At 48.8% G+C, this 18,765-nt stretch overlaps 1 protein-coding gene across 13 annotated transcripts in view; it reads right to left on the bottom strand.

Moving 5' to 3' along the window:
* Positions 1-18,765, bottom strand: part of syne1b (spectrin repeat containing, nuclear envelope 1b) — an 81,407-nt gene that overhangs the window by 7,674 nt on the left and 54,968 nt on the right. For 9 of the 13 annotated variants that reach the window (XM_089004509.1, XM_089004496.1, XM_089004500.1 and 6 more), the window contains 47 exons: positions 17,411-17,578; positions 16,823-17,014; positions 15,776-15,907; positions 15,594-15,694; positions 15,251-15,410; positions 15,050-15,181; positions 14,738-14,899; positions 14,367-14,576; positions 14,120-14,221; positions 13,925-14,044; positions 13,657-13,857; positions 13,252-13,425; positions 13,047-13,178; positions 12,717-12,913; positions 12,398-12,530; positions 12,138-12,320; positions 11,785-11,934; positions 11,327-11,503; positions 11,100-11,255; positions 10,862-11,017; positions 10,621-10,791; positions 10,418-10,551; positions 10,070-10,274; positions 9,780-9,962; positions 9,553-9,699; positions 9,332-9,486; positions 8,927-9,074; positions 8,759-8,853; positions 8,369-8,603; positions 8,074-8,268; positions 7,860-7,985; positions 7,635-7,790; positions 7,173-7,331; positions 6,737-6,903; positions 6,270-6,432; positions 5,816-6,003; positions 5,586-5,736; positions 5,296-5,478; positions 4,601-4,738; positions 4,321-4,512; positions 3,935-4,256; positions 2,763-2,831; positions 2,249-2,322; positions 1,975-2,101; positions 1,700-1,899; positions 751-951; positions 493-621 (listed from right to left, as the gene is read on the bottom strand). In XM_089004509.1, coding sequence (XP_088860635.1) covers positions 493-621; positions 751-951; positions 1,700-1,899; positions 1,975-2,101; positions 2,249-2,322; positions 2,763-2,831; positions 3,935-4,256; positions 4,321-4,512; positions 4,601-4,738; positions 5,296-5,478; positions 5,586-5,736; positions 5,816-6,003; positions 6,270-6,432; positions 6,737-6,903; positions 7,173-7,331; positions 7,635-7,790; positions 7,860-7,985; positions 8,074-8,268; positions 8,369-8,603; positions 8,759-8,853; positions 8,927-9,074; positions 9,332-9,486; positions 9,553-9,699; positions 9,780-9,962; positions 10,070-10,274; positions 10,418-10,551; positions 10,621-10,791; positions 10,862-11,017; positions 11,100-11,255; positions 11,327-11,503; positions 11,785-11,934; positions 12,138-12,320; positions 12,398-12,530; positions 12,717-12,913; positions 13,047-13,178; positions 13,252-13,425; positions 13,657-13,857; positions 13,925-14,044; positions 14,120-14,221; positions 14,367-14,576; positions 14,738-14,899; positions 15,050-15,181; positions 15,251-15,410; positions 15,594-15,694; positions 15,776-15,907; positions 16,823-17,014; positions 17,411-17,578 — 7,551 coding nt within the window. Of the gene's footprint in view, positions 1-492; positions 622-750; positions 952-1,699; positions 1,900-1,974; positions 2,102-2,248; positions 2,323-2,762; positions 2,832-3,528; positions 3,860-3,934; positions 4,257-4,320; positions 4,513-4,600; positions 4,739-5,295; positions 5,479-5,585; positions 5,737-5,815; positions 6,004-6,269; positions 6,433-6,736; positions 6,904-7,172; positions 7,332-7,634; positions 7,791-7,859; positions 7,986-8,073; positions 8,269-8,368; positions 8,604-8,758; positions 8,854-8,926; positions 9,075-9,331; positions 9,487-9,552; positions 9,700-9,779; positions 9,963-10,069; positions 10,275-10,417; positions 10,552-10,620; positions 10,792-10,861; positions 11,018-11,099; positions 11,256-11,326; positions 11,504-11,784; positions 11,935-12,137; positions 12,321-12,397; positions 12,531-12,716; positions 12,914-13,046; positions 13,179-13,251; positions 13,426-13,656; positions 13,858-13,924; positions 14,045-14,119; positions 14,222-14,366; positions 14,577-14,737; positions 14,900-15,049; positions 15,182-15,250; positions 15,411-15,593; positions 15,695-15,775; positions 15,908-16,822; positions 17,015-17,410; positions 17,579-18,765 lie in introns of those variants that run through there. The other 4 variants (XM_089004502.1, XM_089004512.1, XM_089004504.1 and 1 more) reach the window with 3 other exon arrangements.

The raw sequence follows: 18,765 nt of genomic DNA, 5'->3' as shown, positions 1-18,765 counted from the left end.
ATTTTTAGTTTATTTATTTTTAATGAACCTTTACGGGCCAATTTGTCTTTGAAACATGAAATTAGGCATTCTTGCCTATCACGATTAAAAGTCAAAAGAATATATGAACAAAACAAACGCGGAAAGTCTTCCATTTTGGGCTGAGGCGGCCATTTTGGATCAGAGGGATCCTGATTAAAAAAAAATATATATATATATCTATAAATATATTCTAATAATAATACATTTTATTTACAAGCGCCTTGCGAAAACTCTCAAGGACACTTTCAAATCACAAGACAAGCACAATAATACCACAAATATAATTATAAATAAGAAAACAAGAGATCAAATGATATAGAATGTGATTTGACTGTAAATAGCCATTAGGGGCAGTCTGACTCATCCTGCCTATTATAAGTAGCCCCCCCCCCCAAAAAGTCTCAACTAGCTATACCCCCACAAGCTAGTCATTACATTTAAGGAGGTCCAAATCCCAGGAGATTCCCATACCGTGAGTGACTTATGGTGCTCTTGTAGCGTGTCGCTATCCTGGACGGGTTCGATGGGGACCACCTCGTGACGCCGGCGGTCGATGTTTTCCAACCACAGCAGGAGGCCGTGACTCATCTCGTGAAAGTCCTGCCGGCGGGATGGACGGATGATCACATTAAACAAAGAAAATATGTCAATGGATGATTTTTTTTGGGGGGGGGGACGACCACGCTGACCAGTGTGTGTGGGGGGGGGGGGGGGGGGGGGGGCACCCACCTGGCATTGCATGAGCGCTCCCTGAAGCGAGGACCTCCACTCGTCCAAGGAGGCGGCCATCTTGTCCCACAGACTGTTCATGTCCTTGAGTTTGGCTTGCAGTTCCTTGGACTCGTCCGTGTCTGCGTGTACAAAGTCGGCGCTGCACAGGTTGATGGACAGCACGATGCCCTTGCGCTTGTCCCATGCCCTCTGCAGCTCCTGGACACACGATGGACCCCCCACCACCGCCAACATTTAAAGGACAACTGACACCATTTTTTTTGGTTTCCTAACTGACATCAGAAAAACGTTTGATAGCATCTCAAATAGCCAAAACACGCAGGCTGATATTTTTTGTCAAATGCAAAACATCAATAAAAATGACTTCAAGTGTCCCAAAACTGCCACAAAATGAGCTCGGAACTGGGATGATTCAGAAAGTCCCGCCCCCTTGTTCGTGATGTCACTATTGGTCACACACTGCCTTGCTCCAGAATCAAAACAATAGCTTCAGAGAGTTCAGTTTCGGAGAAGATGCTTCCTTGTTACTCATTATGAATATGATTCAAATAGTTCTAAAGAGGAAAGCATCGATGTTTGCAATGGATTAAAGAAGTCCTTCCGTATCAATTCGAGCTGTCGGGACTCCAATGAAAATGAACAAGATGGCGCACAAGCTCCGTTGGAAATGGGCTGATTGGTCCGCTGGGAATTGGTGTCCACTTCCACCTTCTTTATGCGTCTTACCGCCATTGGCTGCCACACACAACGATTCACCATCACGTTATTTATGTCGTTTTCCTTCTAATTTCGCCATCAACACGATGTTTTCAGGGGAAAAAAAGTACCCAAAATGCATTGCGTGTCGCTTTGCTGCGTTCCCTCCATTGACGTCACTTACATGATCAACTTGAAAACAAGACTCCCCGAATATTCAGCAAATGTCAACTTGTGAGCATGATCGTACCTTGAGCTTCCTGATGCGCAAGCGGATGTTGTGGATGTCGGTGCTGAGGTCCGGCCTCCTCTGCCGCTCCAGCTGGTCGCCGGCCTCCCTCAGCCAAGTCCAGATGTGGTCCAGATCCGAGTGGAGCCGCCGGTCCCGCTTGCCGCGAATCTCCTGGCTCCGGTCCCGAGCCCGCAGGAGCTCCCAGCGCTCGATCACGCCTGCCGCAAGAAAGTGGCGCGGGGTCAAGGGGGCGGGCCTTGGAATGCCTTTGACCAAGCGGAGGCGGGCCCTACCGGACGTTTGGCACCGGGAGCCGCCGGGATTGGCTAAACCGCTGGCCGTGTCCTCTTCCGCTTTTAACTCGTGGCCCATCCTCTTCACCGCCTCAATGTTGCCGCGACACTCGCCCAGCAGCCGCATCTGCGGGGGGACGACAACGGTACGAATGATGATCTCATTCAAGAAATAAATAGTCAAATTAACGACGGGTCAAATCATAAACAAAAGACAAAAATGTTAGAATGACGCAAAGGACGCGAGGGATCGGGTGAGGAAATTCAAACGTACGTAGCCCAAGTAGGAGGCATCCAGGTCGACGGCGTGAGTGCGACCGCGGCTGCCGTCAGACGAGGACGCTTCCCCTGCGGACACCAAAAAAGTCGACACGCGACGCTCGTCATCACGGAAAAATACCGAGCGGCAAGTGTGCATTGGAGTCATTTCAGCAAAAAAGCAAAGTGACAAACAAGGTGATGGACTCGGCTCCATTTCTCTTCAGTCTTTCCAATCCAATCCAATGACATCCATTATGATGGGAAATATTTGGCTTTTCAAACAGCTGTCTGGAACGGATTATGGTCAAAAAGCCAAATTTGACTCTAATTGTCTTTGTTTGTCAGGTAACCAAAAAGAAATGGAATGAAGCCCCTCCCCCACCTCCAAGGTGTTTAGAAAAGTGTCACTAGCCAAGAGCAAAAAGTGCAAGCGAACATCATTCCAAAAGTGGTGTGAAAAGCTAAAAAGTGCCCCAGAGTTGGCAAATTCTGGTCGGGCATGCTGGGTTTGTTGGCACGTTGCCTACCGGCGGAGCACCTCAGTGTTTTCCCAGTTAGTTTAACAAAGGCTTCCGGGTTCTCTGGGATCACTACATCTGGAAGACACATTGGGAAGCACACACAGATTCAGCGTCGGCCATTTTACATCACTGAGCCTTCCGCCATTTTGCTGGGGGCACTTTTTTTTCCTGGGGATGTTTCGAGGGACGCCGCATCGTAGACGTCTGTTTCGAACAAAGACACGTTCGGTCGAGGTTCCTCTCAGCCAATGGGATGCTAGGATGATGCTCGGTCATAGCCAATGGGAGAGCAGCTACAAGTACCGTATTTTCCCGTGTATAAGGCGCACTATAAGGTGCAGGAATATATTATTCATATATAATATTAGTGTAATCGTTCATAATATATTGTATTATTAACATAACATAACATAACATAATTTATTTTCTGGTGTATAAGGCGCACCGGGGTATAAGGTGCATTATATCATTAATATGTCACATTAGTATAATCATTAATAATATATCAATAATATAATATAATATAATATAATATAATATAATATAACTTATTTTCCGGTGTAGAAGGCGCACCGCTAATATGTCACATTAGTATAATCATTAAAAATACATTATTAATATAATATAATGTATTTTCCGGTGTATAAGGTGCATGGGGGTTTAAGGAGCATTATATTATTAATATATCATATTAGTGTAATCATTAATAATATATTGCATTATTAATATAATATAATATAATATTAATATAAAATAATATAATATAATATAATATAATATATATTTCCAGTGTATAAGGCGCGCAGGAGTATAAGGTGCAATGAATGGTGTATTTCCCCTGTGTGGAGTTTGCATGTTCTCCTCGGACCCGCGTGGTTTTTCTCCGGGTACTCCGCTTTCATTTCATGTTCCAAAAACACGCACGGCAGGCTGATTGAACACTTGAAATTCTCTCCAGGTGTATGTGTGAGAGTGACTGGTTGTTTGTCTCTCTGTGGCCTGCGATTGGCTAGGAACCGATTCAGGGTGTCCCCCGCCTAGTGCCAGAAGACGGCTGGGATAGGCTGCCGAACACCACGCGACCCTAACGAGGGTAAAGCGCTCTGGAAAATGGATGAATGAATTCGTTGACAAACTTAACGAACAATTTGGGCAATCGGACGGGATTGAGTACTGACCCTCCAAGATGGCGGCGGTTGGTTGCGGGAAGTCTGCTTCGTCGCTCTGCTGCTCCCTGAGGGCCCGACCGGCGCTCTCCAGGCCACGGCTCAGGTCGTAGTCGTGGTCCCACTCCAGCGGGATGGAGTCCACGCTGGCCGGCGTGTCGCGGCCCGAGCGCTCGGTCCGCAGCTGCGCCGCCAGCGAGGCCGCCGAGCGCCCCGAGGAAGGCAGCGGCGACAGGAAACCCTCGCCCAGACGCTCGGTCCACGGCGGTAGGCCCGACAGGTCGGCGGCCTCGTCCAGATCCGAGAGAGACGCTTCTCCATCGTCCTCGGCCAACTGAAGGAGCGATTCGACAGTTGCCGGTCTGTGGTCTACCGCTCAGATCTGCTTTCGGTCTTACCGGTAGCCGGATGAGCTTCTTGTAGTATCGCTCGACACGGCCAAAGACCTCCTGGCAGTAGCGCTGCACCTCTTCGAGCTCCTCTTCAATAACGGCGGCGTCCAGTGGCTCGCTCTTCTCAATCAGCGCCTCGCCTTGGTGGAAGATCCCCTCGATTTTGGCCGTGGTCAGTGAGATCTCCTGCTGGAACGACTGCGGGACGATAAAAACCAGATACGGTATTTTTCGTTTCATTCGGATTCATCAATTCAAGAGAACATCGTGGCTCGGTTTCTCCTACCCTGAGCTGTTTGATTTTGGCCTGGATGTCGCACTCAGAGAAGTGCTCAATGTTGGTAAGCTGCAGGTCCATCTCGGTCAGCCAGACCAGAATGCTGTCCCTGGCCGTCTCAAACTCTTCTCTCTGACTGATGAAGTGCTGCAGAGGCAGGAAAAACACACCGTGTCACCATATCAACTAAAACAAACACACAGTTGCAGGAAAAGTCATATCATAACGCCACTGGAATGAGCGAGGACGACGTGGCTAGGTCCTGCAATTGGAGTGACAATGACAAAAACCCTGGCACTGGAGTGGACACATTTTTTTCAGTCTGGCAGTGAATGAGTTCAAAACAACCAAGGCAACAAATGGCCCCAAGATTGACCCTTGCGGAACACCATGAGACAGTGGTGCAGATTGAGACTCAGACCAACCGCAGCTCACGAGAATAGTTCCGCCGATTGAAACAACAACTTAGAACAAAGTTTGATTTTGGTTTCCAACTGGCTACGTCAACCTACAGACTTCATCGGACTTCAACCTAAAACGTGAGTGGCGGGCGACCTCAGGGCCTGGACGCGACTCCAGACGGTCGTTTCTCTTATCTTGATGATCGGGTCACATTCTAATACCGATTTTCCATCACTCCGGGTCATTTCAAAGGGTTTGCACACTTTCCCTGGCAAGTTATAGATAAGACTCGTGACAGGGACCTTGAGGCGGCGGAGGATAGCCACCACCCTTTTCTGAAGGTTGTCCCAGCGCTGGTTGGCGCCGTGCGCCATCTCCTTGAGGCCGCCGCAAGCGTCCGTTCGGTTTTCTCTGGCCAGGCGGCGATACTGCTTATTCAGCAATTCTAGCTGGGTCAGGCTTTCGTGGACCTGCCGCTGGAAAGTCTGCGGATGTCAAACGGGGTAATCGTGAAGTTATCCTTGTTTGGATCGCTCCTTCTTTTTCAGAAAAACACGATCTTGTCTGGTAAAACTCAAAACCAATGGTGTACCTCAAATTTCTTGAGTTCCTCCTTGGCTTCGGTGTACAAAACACCAGAGGAGTTGGGCAACGCGGCCGTCTTCTCAGAAGCATCCAGCCACTCCTCGAAATGAGCAAAGTCTTCCAGGAATTTCTGCCACAAACGCCACGTTTCCTCAATCCTGCAAGCCAACACGCAGTTTTGAGAGGACCGCAGAATAACGACACGGTGAGGTTCTCAAGTCCAAGTTAAGGCCCTACTTGAGTCTCCTTTCCATGGAGGAGGCGCAGATGCTCCTCCATCTCCGGTCCAGACTTCGCGTGGCCTGCTGGATGGAGTCGCACTCGGCGTCAGTCGCGCAGGCGTCGCAGTCATGCAGCAGAACCTCACAGAGGTTCAGGACTGACGCCACGCCGGTGCTGTGCTTCTCGATGTCGCTTTGAAGCTCCTTTAAATTACGTACGGTGTCATGTTCTGACAGAACGGGAAACAGTACTCACACTGTACTGAAATAAAAATTAGCTAAGCTAGGAGTATCACTTTGGTGCCATGACGATGCCAAGGTACCAATCTAAAAGTCAGTAAATGAAGACTCGGTTCAAGAACTAACTGCAGAAAAATGGACCGTAACAAAGTCAAAGTACTTTTGAACTTCTCGACCACCGTGTCGTGCTGATTCCAAATGGATCCTACGGCCGAAAAATCGAACCTCACCTGCTGTTGGTCAAGTTTCTGCTGAATGTCTTGGAAGTCGCAGGAGTCGTAGGGGATGGGCTGGGACAGCTCAGTCTCGATGTGTGCCAGCCAAGTACGCAGGCCATTCATGTTCTTGTCCAGCTGCTGCACGGCTACCAGAGTTTCCCTCAGTTTCTTCACCCTGACGACAACAAAGTTGAGACACCCTGGTGATTGAAAATAGGAGTCGGACGATTCATTGATCTGACAGAAACGTTAATAATTCCTGTCAGACCTCTGTGAAATTGGGTTCTAACTCTGTGACTAGGAAACAAGGCAATCGTGGTCAGTCACGCTGAACTTCTACCAGAAAAATGCCCAATTTTACTTTAAAACTGTAGCGAAACCGGAAGCTTTTGACTTGAGGTATGTGCAGGCAAAATTGTCACAGAATCAATCTTGAGTAGTTTCAATGACAGATGACAGTGTCTCGTCCGTCCCCTAACCTAGCTCCGATGAGGTCCATGAGGTGCTGCCAGCGGTCGTTGACTTTGGAGAGCTTGTGCTGAATTTCGCCAGCCTTGTTCGGGAGGCTGGCCCGAGCCAGACGCTCTCCCAGCTGCTGGAGCTGCAGCTTGTTCTTCTCAGCCACAGAGATTTCCTCCTGGTAGTCCTAAAAACAGATCACTAATATTAAAAGCAACATTTTTAGGTTTTTAGTTTTAGACCAGTTGCCATCAGGGGTTTGAGGTGGGCTATCCTCTGATACCCGCCCCCCCTAAATACAGATATAGTATTGACTCTAATGCAAATCAAATACTCCGGATATTTATGGAGCACCTTAAAAACCACCAAAGCAACAAATACTATGTCTATGTCTACTATGTCACCCGACAGACTTCAACGGAAGATAGAGCTGCTTCCAAAATGGGCGTTTCTCACCCTCCGAAGCCGCTCGATCATCTCCTCGATGCTGACTTCGCCGTTTTGCGACACCTTGCTCTCCATGCCGGTGAGCCACTCGCACAGTTCCTTGTACTTGTCACTAAATACGCTCCACTCGTTCAGCTTGTCGGTCACCTGCTGCCCTCGCAGGGACAGCTGCGAAGATAGCAAGACATTCGGTAAAGTCAAGCGACGTGCGGTACCTAAGACAACCGTGGCGAGTGAGGTCTGGGCGGTTTTGTGTGTTTCCTGTCGCTCAAACAGGATGCATCCGTTTCAACAAGAAATCAGTTAAAAATTAACCACGTTGAAAACTGAGATGTCGATCAATGTCATCAACCCATCGCTGTTCTACTCCTTTAACGAAATGTTACAAATCCTGATCACGGTACCAAATTCTTTTGAATTATCTCGTTCTTGTCACGATAGCAACAAAAAAAGCGTAAGCGCCTCCGTTACCTGGTGACAGATTTCCTCCCACATGCGCTGCAGCAGCTCCATGCGCTCCTGCAGTACGCAAAGGTCCTCGGCAGCGATGTAGCACGATAGAGACTCCCTCAGCACAGTCAGGTGGGCCAGATCACCAGTCCAGCCTTCGATGGCCCCTTCCAGGTCCTACGAAAAAATATAATCATTTAAATGTGGACCCACACTAAGTTCCAACGCAGACAGGATCCAGTGGACCTTGCAGCGCATCTGTTGCGCCTGCAGGTCATCCTGGTGATTGGGAAGAGGTTGAGAGAGTTGTCGTTTGAAGGCCCGAAGCTTCTCCAGAGATGCACCGATGCCTTTGTCGCAGCGGTCCCAGTCCTGTTATTGACACAACGCAACAATGGGAAAAATTTCGGCACAGGTAGGCTGCAGTCGAACGAGGCTAACTTAGCAGCTCCCGTCGCACCTTCAACAAGGTGGCAAGCTGCCTCCTCAGTTCTTCCAGGCGTCCACTGGCCCACTTCCACCGCTGCTGGATGTCGGTGAGCTCGGCCTGCAAGGCCACCTCGGCCCGGCTGTCGGCCGAGAGCAGCAGTTGTCTACCGGCCTCCACCGTCAGGATGTAGCTACCCTGTTGCCGCTGTAGGACTTTCTCCTTAAGCTGGGTCAGGGTGGGGGTACAAACCAGACACTCATTCGTCAAGTTGGACCAAACGTAGATGTCAATGACATTCTTTCCTGCTGGTCGTTTTTTTAGCCACCTGGATCGCGTCCAGCATGGAGCGAGCTTGCTGCAGAGGAACGGTGGTGCCGGGCCGGAGACCCTCTGCCGGTTGGGAGACGTCCAGGAGCCACTTGCGCAGCTTGTCCACCATCTCACGGTAGCGCTGCCACTGGCGCAGCAGACCGTCGATGATACCACGCCTCTGCTGGGCCCGCCGTACCACACCCTGCCATTGGTTGCTCAGCAGGGCCAACTTTAGATTGAATTCCTTCCTACAAGGTCCAGAGCGCAACCAATTAGGGCGGCGGACAGACGGGCCAGGCCGGTTTGTAGATCAGGTCTACCAGCGGATCACGTCAATCGGCAGTTATACTTTCCATTGTCACCCAAGTACAATGGCAAACACTCAAGGGCTTTCAAGGCTTACCTGTCATCCACTTGACCCTGTTCCAGCATCCTTTGCCCGTCACTGATGATAGAATGGAGAATCTGCTGGCGACTGAACATCTCGGCCTGGAACAACTGCAAGACAGCAAAGCGTCGATGAAGAAACAAATTCTCCGGAGCAAGTCGGAGAAGGCCCCTAACCCCCAACCTCGTGGGCCTTCTGCTGCTCCATCAAACTGTGGTAGTTTCCGGAGATTTCCACGGCCAGGTTGTGCTCCGTTTGGACCAAGAACTCCATCCAGGTCTCACACTTTTCCAAGAAGGTCTGCTGCTGAAGCAGGAAGGACTGCAGCTTGCTGCGAAAAAGGAAGTCCACAAAGTTTCAGAAACCCTTTCATTGGCGGATCTGAGAACGGACAGGCTGAACCGTTGTGGGAGTCTGAATGTGCCGTCTACTGAAAGTAACTGATGAAGTAACTTCAAAGTTAGCTTGAAAATCAAATAAACAGGAAAGTAACAGATACTTTATCAAGATAACTGGCATCCCTGGTCTACAGGCCTGTGAAGAATGATCACAGTGGACCTCCAAGGTCCAGATCAAATGAATTCATACCTAAATCTCTCGGTAGTCTGCGCCGAGGCCGCCGACCAAGTCCTGTTCAGGTTCTGCATGCGTTTGATCTCGGAATCGTTAAGCGGAAGCCTGTAACCCCGTTCATTGAGTCGCTCCAATTCCGGCGCCATGCTGCTGAACTTCATCATCAGTCGCTGTCGAAAGACGGCGCTTCATAAGCGTACGTGGCCACGACTCGTTTCAAACATGTGAGCGCAAACCTTCAGGTCCTGCATGCGCTCTTGGATGAGGGTCAGGTCGGTGGAGCCGGTGGGATCGTGAACACTCAGTGCCTCCTCGGCTTCCACCACCCAGCCGGCCAAAGCGTCCAGCTGCTGGTTAAAGATCTCATAGTCATGGACGCCGGTCTGGAAGGGGGGAAGAGAAGTAGGTCAGTTGGTTTTGGGAGGACTTCAATGATCTGCTCCTTGACGCAAACTCAGTGGACCTGCAGTGTGACGAGTTGCTTGTTGAGCGCCTGCTCCACCGCCGCCAGCCGTTGAGAAAGCACCAGGTGGTCCGACTGGATGGCCGAGGCGGCCGCTGTGTCCACCTGATGCTTCAGCTGATCTCCCAGCTCGTGGAGCACCTGAAGGGAGGCCTGCACCGGCACGTGGGAGCCCAGGACCTCCTAAAAACAGGGGAAATTTCAGTTAATGCATGTCCAAGAGGTAACCAAGCCCTCCGTGGAGGTGCAGGTGGTGGCTGGTGGTGACTGCAAACACAAGTCGGACTCACGCCGCAACGTTGGATCCAGGCGGACACGTGGTCGTCTGCAATGTCCTCGCCGCTCGGCGTCTTGAGGAGCTGCTCGGCTTTCTCCTCCTGGAGCGAAACGCTGGCAGAGGTCTTCTGGTGAAGATCCTTGTAGCCTTGCCACAGTTGCTGGAGAGCTTTGCTGCTCCTCAGGCGCTCAGATATCTCCTCCAAGAGGCCGGACCATCTAAGGTGGGGAAACGGAACGTGTTCAGGACTGTCGAGAGTCCCACACTACCCTGGTCAAGCCGGGGATCATTTCTAGGATTTTGAAAAGCAATTGTTTTTTTGGAGATTCTACAGTTCGATTGCAAACCATATTCGTCACACCTAGCACTAGCCTCCTCGAGAGTGTGATTGAGGGAATCCGACACCGATGGGTGACACTCTTTTAGCAGTTGGTGGGTCACGGCGGAGAACTTCCTCAGACTGCTCTCCTGCTTCTCCAGATCATCGCGCAAACCCTGTACAGGCGTTGCACATGTGAACAGATCCTCTCAGAACGGTCGGGGAAAGAAAAATGCCTGTGGTACCTGCAAACTTTGCACTTGCTGCTGAACAGCCTCCAAGGAACCGGTGAGGAGGCGGAAGCGTGAGACGGAATAGCGCCCCTCCATCAAGTAGCCGTTAATCTCTTCTGATGCACGTGTGTAAAGACTCCACTGATCCAACACGGATGTCAGGCTGATCTTTAGCTGAGCAATCTGGACATAATTAGGTCGTGTTCACTACGTTTGAGGAGATATGATCATCATAACAATAAATAAAACATACAAGGTGCTCCAGGTTGCCCCAGGTGTGGTTGACACTCTGGAGAGTCTCCATGACAATAGTGCAGGCCTCGTCCGTTTTGTTTTGAACCAGGGCGCAACCTTGCTCCTCAACTCGCTCCAGTTCTTTTTCTTTGTCTCTCACCAGCTCCTCCATTTCCTGAAAGATTGGTTTGGAATGTGAACAGCGAAACAACTCTCGAAGGAGTTTGGAATACTGCGACATGAGGTGCAGGCGCTACCTGGCAGTCCTTGAGAGCATTCTGTACCGACATCAGGTCCTCGATCCTGTGTTTCCTCTTAAGACGCTCTTCTTGAGTCCCCATCCAAGACTTGAGGGCCTGAATGCTGCTCTCGTAGTCCAGCCACATCTGGAGCAGGCTCTCCAGGAACTGGATCTGCAATATAAACAATCAAACTCGTTTTTCACTGCCAAGTGGAAGATCATTGTGATATTTTACTCCCTCACCCGCTCATTGATCCGGCCCTGGAGGATCTGCCACCGCCTGTTCATGACGCCGAGACGCTCCGCAAAGTCTGTTTTATCGCTGCGCTTGCTCTCCACGTCGTGACCGGTGAGGTGAAGCACCGAATGGTTGACAAAGTCCACAGTCAGCTGCTTGCAGCTGAAATCCACCCTGAAGCCCTGAGAAATTTGAAAACGAAAGAAAGTATATGTATATGTATCCGCTGTGGGAGTGATAAAGACTAATTTAATCTAAACACTGCACTCTTCCATAGGCTCCACTGTCACTGTCATGTGGTGTTCCACATAGTTCAATTCCAGGGCCTCTCCGATTTTAATTGTATCTGCCTGCTCCCTTTGCGTTCCATTTCAAGGAGATTGGTATTTCCTTCCACTCAACTTCACTGTCAGATCTATGTCCCGGTGTGGTGGGTCCATGAAATGCTTGCCAGGTCCATTACCTTGTATTTCTGCAAGTAGTCCTGAAACACATGTGAGCCGACTGCACCCTTGAGGTTTTCTTCATCCTCCTCGATGACATTCTCCATCAGCGATATCCAGTTAAACAACTCTGACATGGCGTGACGGGAGGCCAGCTTCTCCATTTGGACCTGAGCAACAAATGAATATGTTGGGATCTTGATTTTGAGAAATATAGCAGTAAGTAGATTTTGTCCCTATTCCCACTTAAATGAATTGGATTGTCATAAATCTATCCCAGACTTTGCTCAAAGACCATCAATAGTTTTCACTCTGGAGTAAGTCAATGTTCCACTGTGGCCTGAAAGTATCTTCATATCTGGTGGACAGCTACCTGATGGAGCTTTTCCTGGACCACAGGTATGCGGGTCAACAGTTCACTCCACTGATTGTCAATGCGGGCCAGGTCTGAGCGCAACACCACCGTATCCACCTTCTTCAGCCTCAGAAGTTGGTTGCCCTCAGAAACCACAGAACTCTTCAAGCCGGACTTGCTCTCTGCCTCCTTGGAAAACTCCTGCAATCGAACGGAATCAAGCCATGTGAGACGTAAGAACGGCAGCGTGATGGAGATGTTGCGATCTGAGGCCTCACCAGAAAAGCAGAGAGGTGGTCTCTGACTGTTTCCAACTCCTGTGGGACCAGGACTGCTTGCGTGTTCCAGAATTCCAGACGCTCCAGGGCAGACTGTAGCCATTCGCTAAGCTCCCCGCACTGCCTCTCATAGCTGGAGGATGAAGGGTGGGTAATAGTGGTTCTAGGTCAGAATATGTCCACCGTGATGAAAGGGAGTTCAGTGTAGCAGGTTTGTTTTATGGCTTGTGTAGAATTGATCATGAATCCTCTGAGGCACGGAGACCAGAGTTTGAGAAACAAACACAAGGGCACAGAGGGGTCCGATGAGGTTCCTGACCTGGTCCAGTGTTTGAGGATGGCCTCCAGACGCTGCTGTTTCTTGTTGACCCTGCCGGTGTTATCCAGCCATCGTTCGCCCAGAACTGCCAATTGATTCTCCAGAGCGGGGCAGCAGATGGACAGAAGCAGACATTTGCCTTCTCCCAGCACCTGCTGCAGTTTGTGTGAGTGCTCCGTAAGCTTTCCCTTCAGACCCTTGAGGGGTAAAGAAGAAATAATGTCACCTTGTAGCAGAGGTACTGACAGTCTGTACTTAAGTACAAGAGTCAATTGCATATGAAGCCGGGAGAATAAAATACTCAGTTTGGATACTTGGCATATTTTGTACCTGATACAGTGAAATCCGTTCTATCAGTTTTTCTTCCGACTCTTCCACTAATCCCACTGTGGGGATACTTTCCTCAACGGCCTCCAACTGGCCTTCCATGGTTTGATAGTCTTGCACCAAGCGACGCCAAGTCTGACAAATAGAATTCAGAACAAAAATTTTGATCCTAATCTGGTTTGTGGGTGAGGTGGTCAAGTGGTCTTACCTCCAGAATGCCCTCCAGCTCCACACCCTTACTGTGTGACTTCTGCAAGACTTCCCGAGTCTGGTTCAGGGTCTCCTCCAGCATGCGTCTCTCTTTAGGAAGCACCAGAGCGCAAATCTTCCCATAGTAAGTCTCGGTCAAGATCATATGGGACTCCAGACCCTGGAAAAACTCCTTCAAGACAACCGAAGATTTGGATCAGGACTTTGCTTTTTATTCTTCAAACTTTTGATGAAAGATGGCAAGATATTCTGATAGGAGATTGGGATTTTTTCAGCAATGACCTGGAACCCGAGGAGGATCATAAAAGTGTGGTTGGATCTAAGACTTTTTGGGCCTACTTGTCCCTTTTTAAATAGTTCCTTTGCTGAATTCTGCTCCTCAATAAAGTGTTAAGTGGTTGACCTTATGTTTGTCCAGGTGACTCTGGACTTCATCAGCTGATCCGGCGACGATCCTCTGGTCGGCAGCCATCTTGCCCTTGGCCGTGTCCACCAGGTCGGCGAGGTCCTGCAGGGCTCGCTCGTATTGCAGTTTCAGCGCCACGTTCTGGTTGAGCCCGCTGCGCCTAGAGCCAACGGTCATCGCGAGCTCCTCGTAGGCATCCTGACAAACAACAGCAGCTATAAAAGGGGACTTTGATTTGCAAGTGTCCCTACTTCTATCGTCCAACCTGAAGCTTCAGTATTTTGTCTGTAGACATCTGATCCGCTTGCAGCGCAGCTCCTCTGCTTTTCAGTTCTGCAATCCTCTTTTCAAATTCTTTCATGTTGTCCTCGGTGCGGGCAATGACCTGCACAAAAATGAGTGATTGTTAAAAAAATGTGAGGAATCTGAGTGTTTAAGCGAACACAAAAGTTTGTACTACCTGGAGCTGTTCTGAGGCTGGTCTATTTGTGGCTTCATATAGATCTTGCAAGACCTGGCACTTAGTTTCCATTAATGCACTCTGGAGATGCTGCAGTTCAGTCTGTGTTCAACAAAAAAGCCAAACCAGACACCTTAAGAATCTTCATTTGTTTTGGAAACGATAAAATGAAGAGGAGGGGCCCCAGGACGGAGCCCTGGGGCACTTCTTTGGGAAATAGGATACGCTGGGATGTATCAATACTCACCTGGTAGTTTGTGAGTTGCTGAGTCCTGGTCCTCATGTGGTCACAACTTTGATCCAGAGCACCGCCCAGAGCTCTGAGTCTCTCTTTCAGACAGCCCAGATTTTCCTCCAGCAAGGCCTGTTCTTCTTGTCTCAAGGCAGATGATGCGGCCAGCAAGGACTGGCTGAGCGTCAACGCCCCCGTCACACGATGGAGCTCAATCGCCAAGGTCTGCAGACAAATCCAAAAGCAGGTCAGATCATGTTTAATTAAGAGCGCTGAATTGTATCCAGCTAGCCATCTTCTGCTGGTAAGAACTAGGTCCATAAAGATCCAGGAACAGAGAACAAACCCTGAACCTTGAAAGATCCATTATTGTCAGGTGACCACACCTCTTGCTTTTCCAGCTGAGCCTCCACGTTGTCGGCCAGCAGCAACGAGTCGGACAAGACCACGTTCTCCACGCCGTCCAACCAGGAGGAAGTGGAGGACACGGCCGTGAAGAGTTGCTGCTCCATCGTGGATACCTGCGTCGCATCATCACCGCTACCGGACTATAAAAGGACAGCAGTTGACCCAAGTTACACCTGAGGGGATGTTATGGTTTTGGTTCTAGACCTGGGGAGAAAGTCCTTTTTGTTCTCCTAGCAGAAGAAGTAAGTCTAAAGTCTTTAAATGTCATGTTTCAAGAGAGTCCTAAGTACCATGTTCAAGATTTCAACCTGAGAATCTTCCATCGTTCGCCTGAATCTCTCAAAAAGGGTCTTCAGCGACAAGGCGTCAGCTTGAAGTTCTTCTCTTAAAAGCGGTGCTGCGCACGGACCACTGGAATAAACCTGTGGGAACGACAAAAACCTTCTCATATCACCGGTTTTAGGCTTGCTTCCTTCACAACCAGATCGTACCGTCCGCTTATGGTCCTGCTCCAGGTTCTTCTGCATCAGCTGCACTTTGGTGTTAAGCTCCAGTCGCAGGCTCTCCCAACGTTGCCTCATCTGCTGCTGAGCCGCCCGGGCTTCCCTCTCAGCCAGCGCGGCGATGGCAAACGGCTCCGAAGCACTGCCCCTGACCCCACCGAAAAAAAAATCCCCAGTGACGATTGGTGATAGGCAAGACAAAGGTCAACGTGTGTAGGAGGCGACTGTCAAAGCCCGTTAATGTAACAATCCGGTCAATTTTCGGTCCAAAGTCTTCTTTTGTGATATGATAAATTTCTTTCCAAAGGTGCAACAAGAGGGTGTTCAATACGTGGTACTGCCAGGTGACGCCTGCTGGATGAGGATCTCCTCTCCTCGACTGGCTACCGACTGAAGAAGCTTCTTCTGTTCCGCGAGTTGCTCCTCCAATTCCTACAAAGGACACAAAACTTGAAATGTATCTATTTTTCTAAATCAGACTGTGTACATGCACAGTTTGGTGGAAAAGTCTACCCTTTGACTCTGAAGCGTGTCCTGGTGCTGCTGGGAACGCGTGGTCCGAGCTTGGGCCACCCAGTCCTGAACGCTGGAGCTCTGGGAGAGGCTGGAGTCGGACTCGCTGTCCTCCTGTTCTTCCATGGAGGCCTACGTATCATCAGACGAAGCATTTAAATTTTGGCAGGTCACCAAACTTTGCTATGGCCAAATTAACTCAATGACTGCCAGATGATGCAAAAATGTGTCCACTCCAGTGCCAGGGTTTTTGTCATTGTCACTTGAATTCCCGGACCCACAGAATATTGAGTTTTAGGACGACATCAACAGTCAATACACCGTTAGAAACCTTAGAGGATCGTCTTTCAATACTGTAGAGCAAAATAGTTAATTCCTAAATGATATGGGTCTGGAGTTATATGAGCTTGAAATGAGGGCATATGTTCAAAATACAATACAATACAATACAATACATACATATTGATTGAAATAGCACTTAAACGACAGCTGAAGCTGTCATTTTCAGTCAAATTCCAGAACCCACAGAACATTGAGTTTTCGGACTACCCTGCACATATTAGATCGAGAGCGCACAACAAATTAATGAATAACTAGTTTTCAAAATTTGAAGTAAAAAATAATGACTATTATTGTTGTTTACATACGATAATTTGAAATTTTGGTTGGGACTTTCGCAAGCATCATGGAATTTCGTAAGTTTGATTTGCTTTCGCGGGCCGAATAAAATGAGGTGACGGGCCAATTTTGGCCCCCGGGCATTGACTTGGACACCAGTGTATTACTTGGTGATTTATTGATTTGAATCCATTTTTTTTGATTACATAAATAACCCAAGAGGCTAAGTCGGTTCCTATGGGAGTCTGTCTGTGTTCCTTTGTAACCTGTGATATGTAGGTTTTTGTGTCTGATTGTTTTTCCACATATTTAAAAAAAGCTTCTAAATGAAATGTATTATTATTATTATGACATCAAAGTGAAATGATTTGACTTGCTGACAAAGAAAATGTCCGATCAAATCAAGGTGGCACAAAATGAGCCAGCTACCTGCATGCCGGCGTGCTTATCCTGCAGCATCTTCTGCAGTTCCAGCAAGCCCCCCTTCAGAGTCCGCAGCCTCCTAGCCAGTCGCTCGGCCTCGGCCCGGGTCTCCACGCGGCCCTGCAGGACCAGGTTCTCGCCGCGCACGGACAACTCGGAGAGGGTCTGGACCTTCTCCTCAATGTCCAGCAGCATGTTCTGCAGCAGCAGGAAGAGGGACGCTAGCTCAAACATGCTGCCCCCGCAAGTCCCTTTTCCATGAGGACCGCCACCAAGACCCACGACTATTCCGAGATGGGGAACGGCGAGTGCTTTCTTTGACCCGGGTTGCTTGTTTGCCGCATCGGCGCTAATCCCTCACGTCGCATGGATGACGAACGGAACGAAATGGAAAAACGGCGTTGTTTTTAGGGCTGGTCAAGTCCTCCCGGCGGCGAAGGCTTTGCCAGGAATCCAGGCAGCGGGATCTATTCGTGGTCAGACGACGACTCGCTGACATAATCTTCTTAAGAGCAGCGCTCGTGCCGCTAATGAGGTCAACCGCGTCAACGTCCTAGCGGAGGATCGAACGCTCCAGGAAAACGCTTGACTCACCTGACAAGATGCCAGTCGCCCTTCCTCGCCCGTTTCTTGGCACTCCAAGATGGCGGCGGCGGAACGGCGCGTCCGGGCCAACCAGCCGTCCAGCTCCTCCGTTTGGACTTGATAACGCAGCACGGCTTCATCCTGGTGTTGGCCTTCGAGGCGATCGATGACGCGTTCCTGCGACAGATACATGACTTAACGGACACGCTCACCTCTGGACTCGCTCGTCATCAAATTGTGTACAGTGATACCTCGGCTTACAAACTTAATTGGTTCCAACAAAGTGTGTGTGAGGCGAAAGGTTTGTCTGCCAAACATTTATTTCCCATAAGAAACCATTCAAATTAGAATAAAACGTTCCCGGGTCCCCATAAAACATATTTTTCTACGGAATAAGCCTTAAAAAAATATATATATATACACTGTATTTTATGTATAATAAATCTGCTATTTTATTGTACTTAAAGAAATAAACTGTACTGTATAATAAAGTCATTTTATTTACCTTTGTGATGGTAGTTGTCAATGGATGACAAACTATCAGGTTCCATAAAAAGCTAGCTGTTATGTTTTTCTGAATGATAACCCAACCATATACAGTGATACCTCAGCTTCCGAACCTAATTGATTCCTAGAAAGTGTGTGTAAGGCGAAAAGTTTGACTTCCAAACATTTATTTCGCATAAGAAACCATTAAAATGAGAATAATCCGTTCCCAGGTCCCCATACAACACACTTTTCTACAACGTAAGCCTTCAAACTACACAAAATAGACCTTATTTTATGTCTAATAAATGTGATATTGGATGGTAATTAAAGAAATAAACTGTACAGTATAATAAAGTGGTTTTATTGACCTTTGTGATGGCCGTTGATGAAGTTGCCTCTAGTTGATATCCGAATGAAGTCGCTGTGCTTTCTCGGCGATAAAAACCTCACTCACACTGTCCCCCGCTAGCTGATTTTCATTAATCCAAATCAACAGAAGTTTTTCAACCTCTTCTACTGCCTGAGACGGTTGCTTAGACAACACAGAAACACCCTGAGCCACACGTAGCAATGGTCCACTTAGCATACTGGTACTGGGATGCTAAGTCACACAAACGCACACCTCGTTGGTGTTTTTCGACCGTCATTTTCTTTAGTGTCTTCTTTGGCTTAACACGAGCCTGTGGTGGGGTCTTTTTCGGACCCATAATAGCAAAACTACACTCGATAATACACCACGTCCGCACTCAAAGAAAACTAGTCCGCCAGCCACCGTGGCGCTGTTCGATCGTGTGGTTTGGTTCGTCCGCCGAAAACTAGTGTGTCAGCCGAGACTATATGCTCGTGAATTTAATGTTCGCGAGGCAAAAAGTTTG

This window comes from Hippocampus bargibanti, linkage group LG09, assembly GCF_051943395.1.
Source record: "Hippocampus bargibanti isolate YZ-2025 linkage group LG09, ASM5194339v1, whole genome shotgun sequence".
Taxonomy (NCBI): domain Eukaryota; kingdom Metazoa; phylum Chordata; class Actinopteri; order Syngnathiformes; family Syngnathidae; genus Hippocampus; species Hippocampus bargibanti.
The sequence above is the reverse complement of the archived record's forward strand: the minus strand, read 5'-3'. Positions and strand labels throughout refer to the sequence as shown.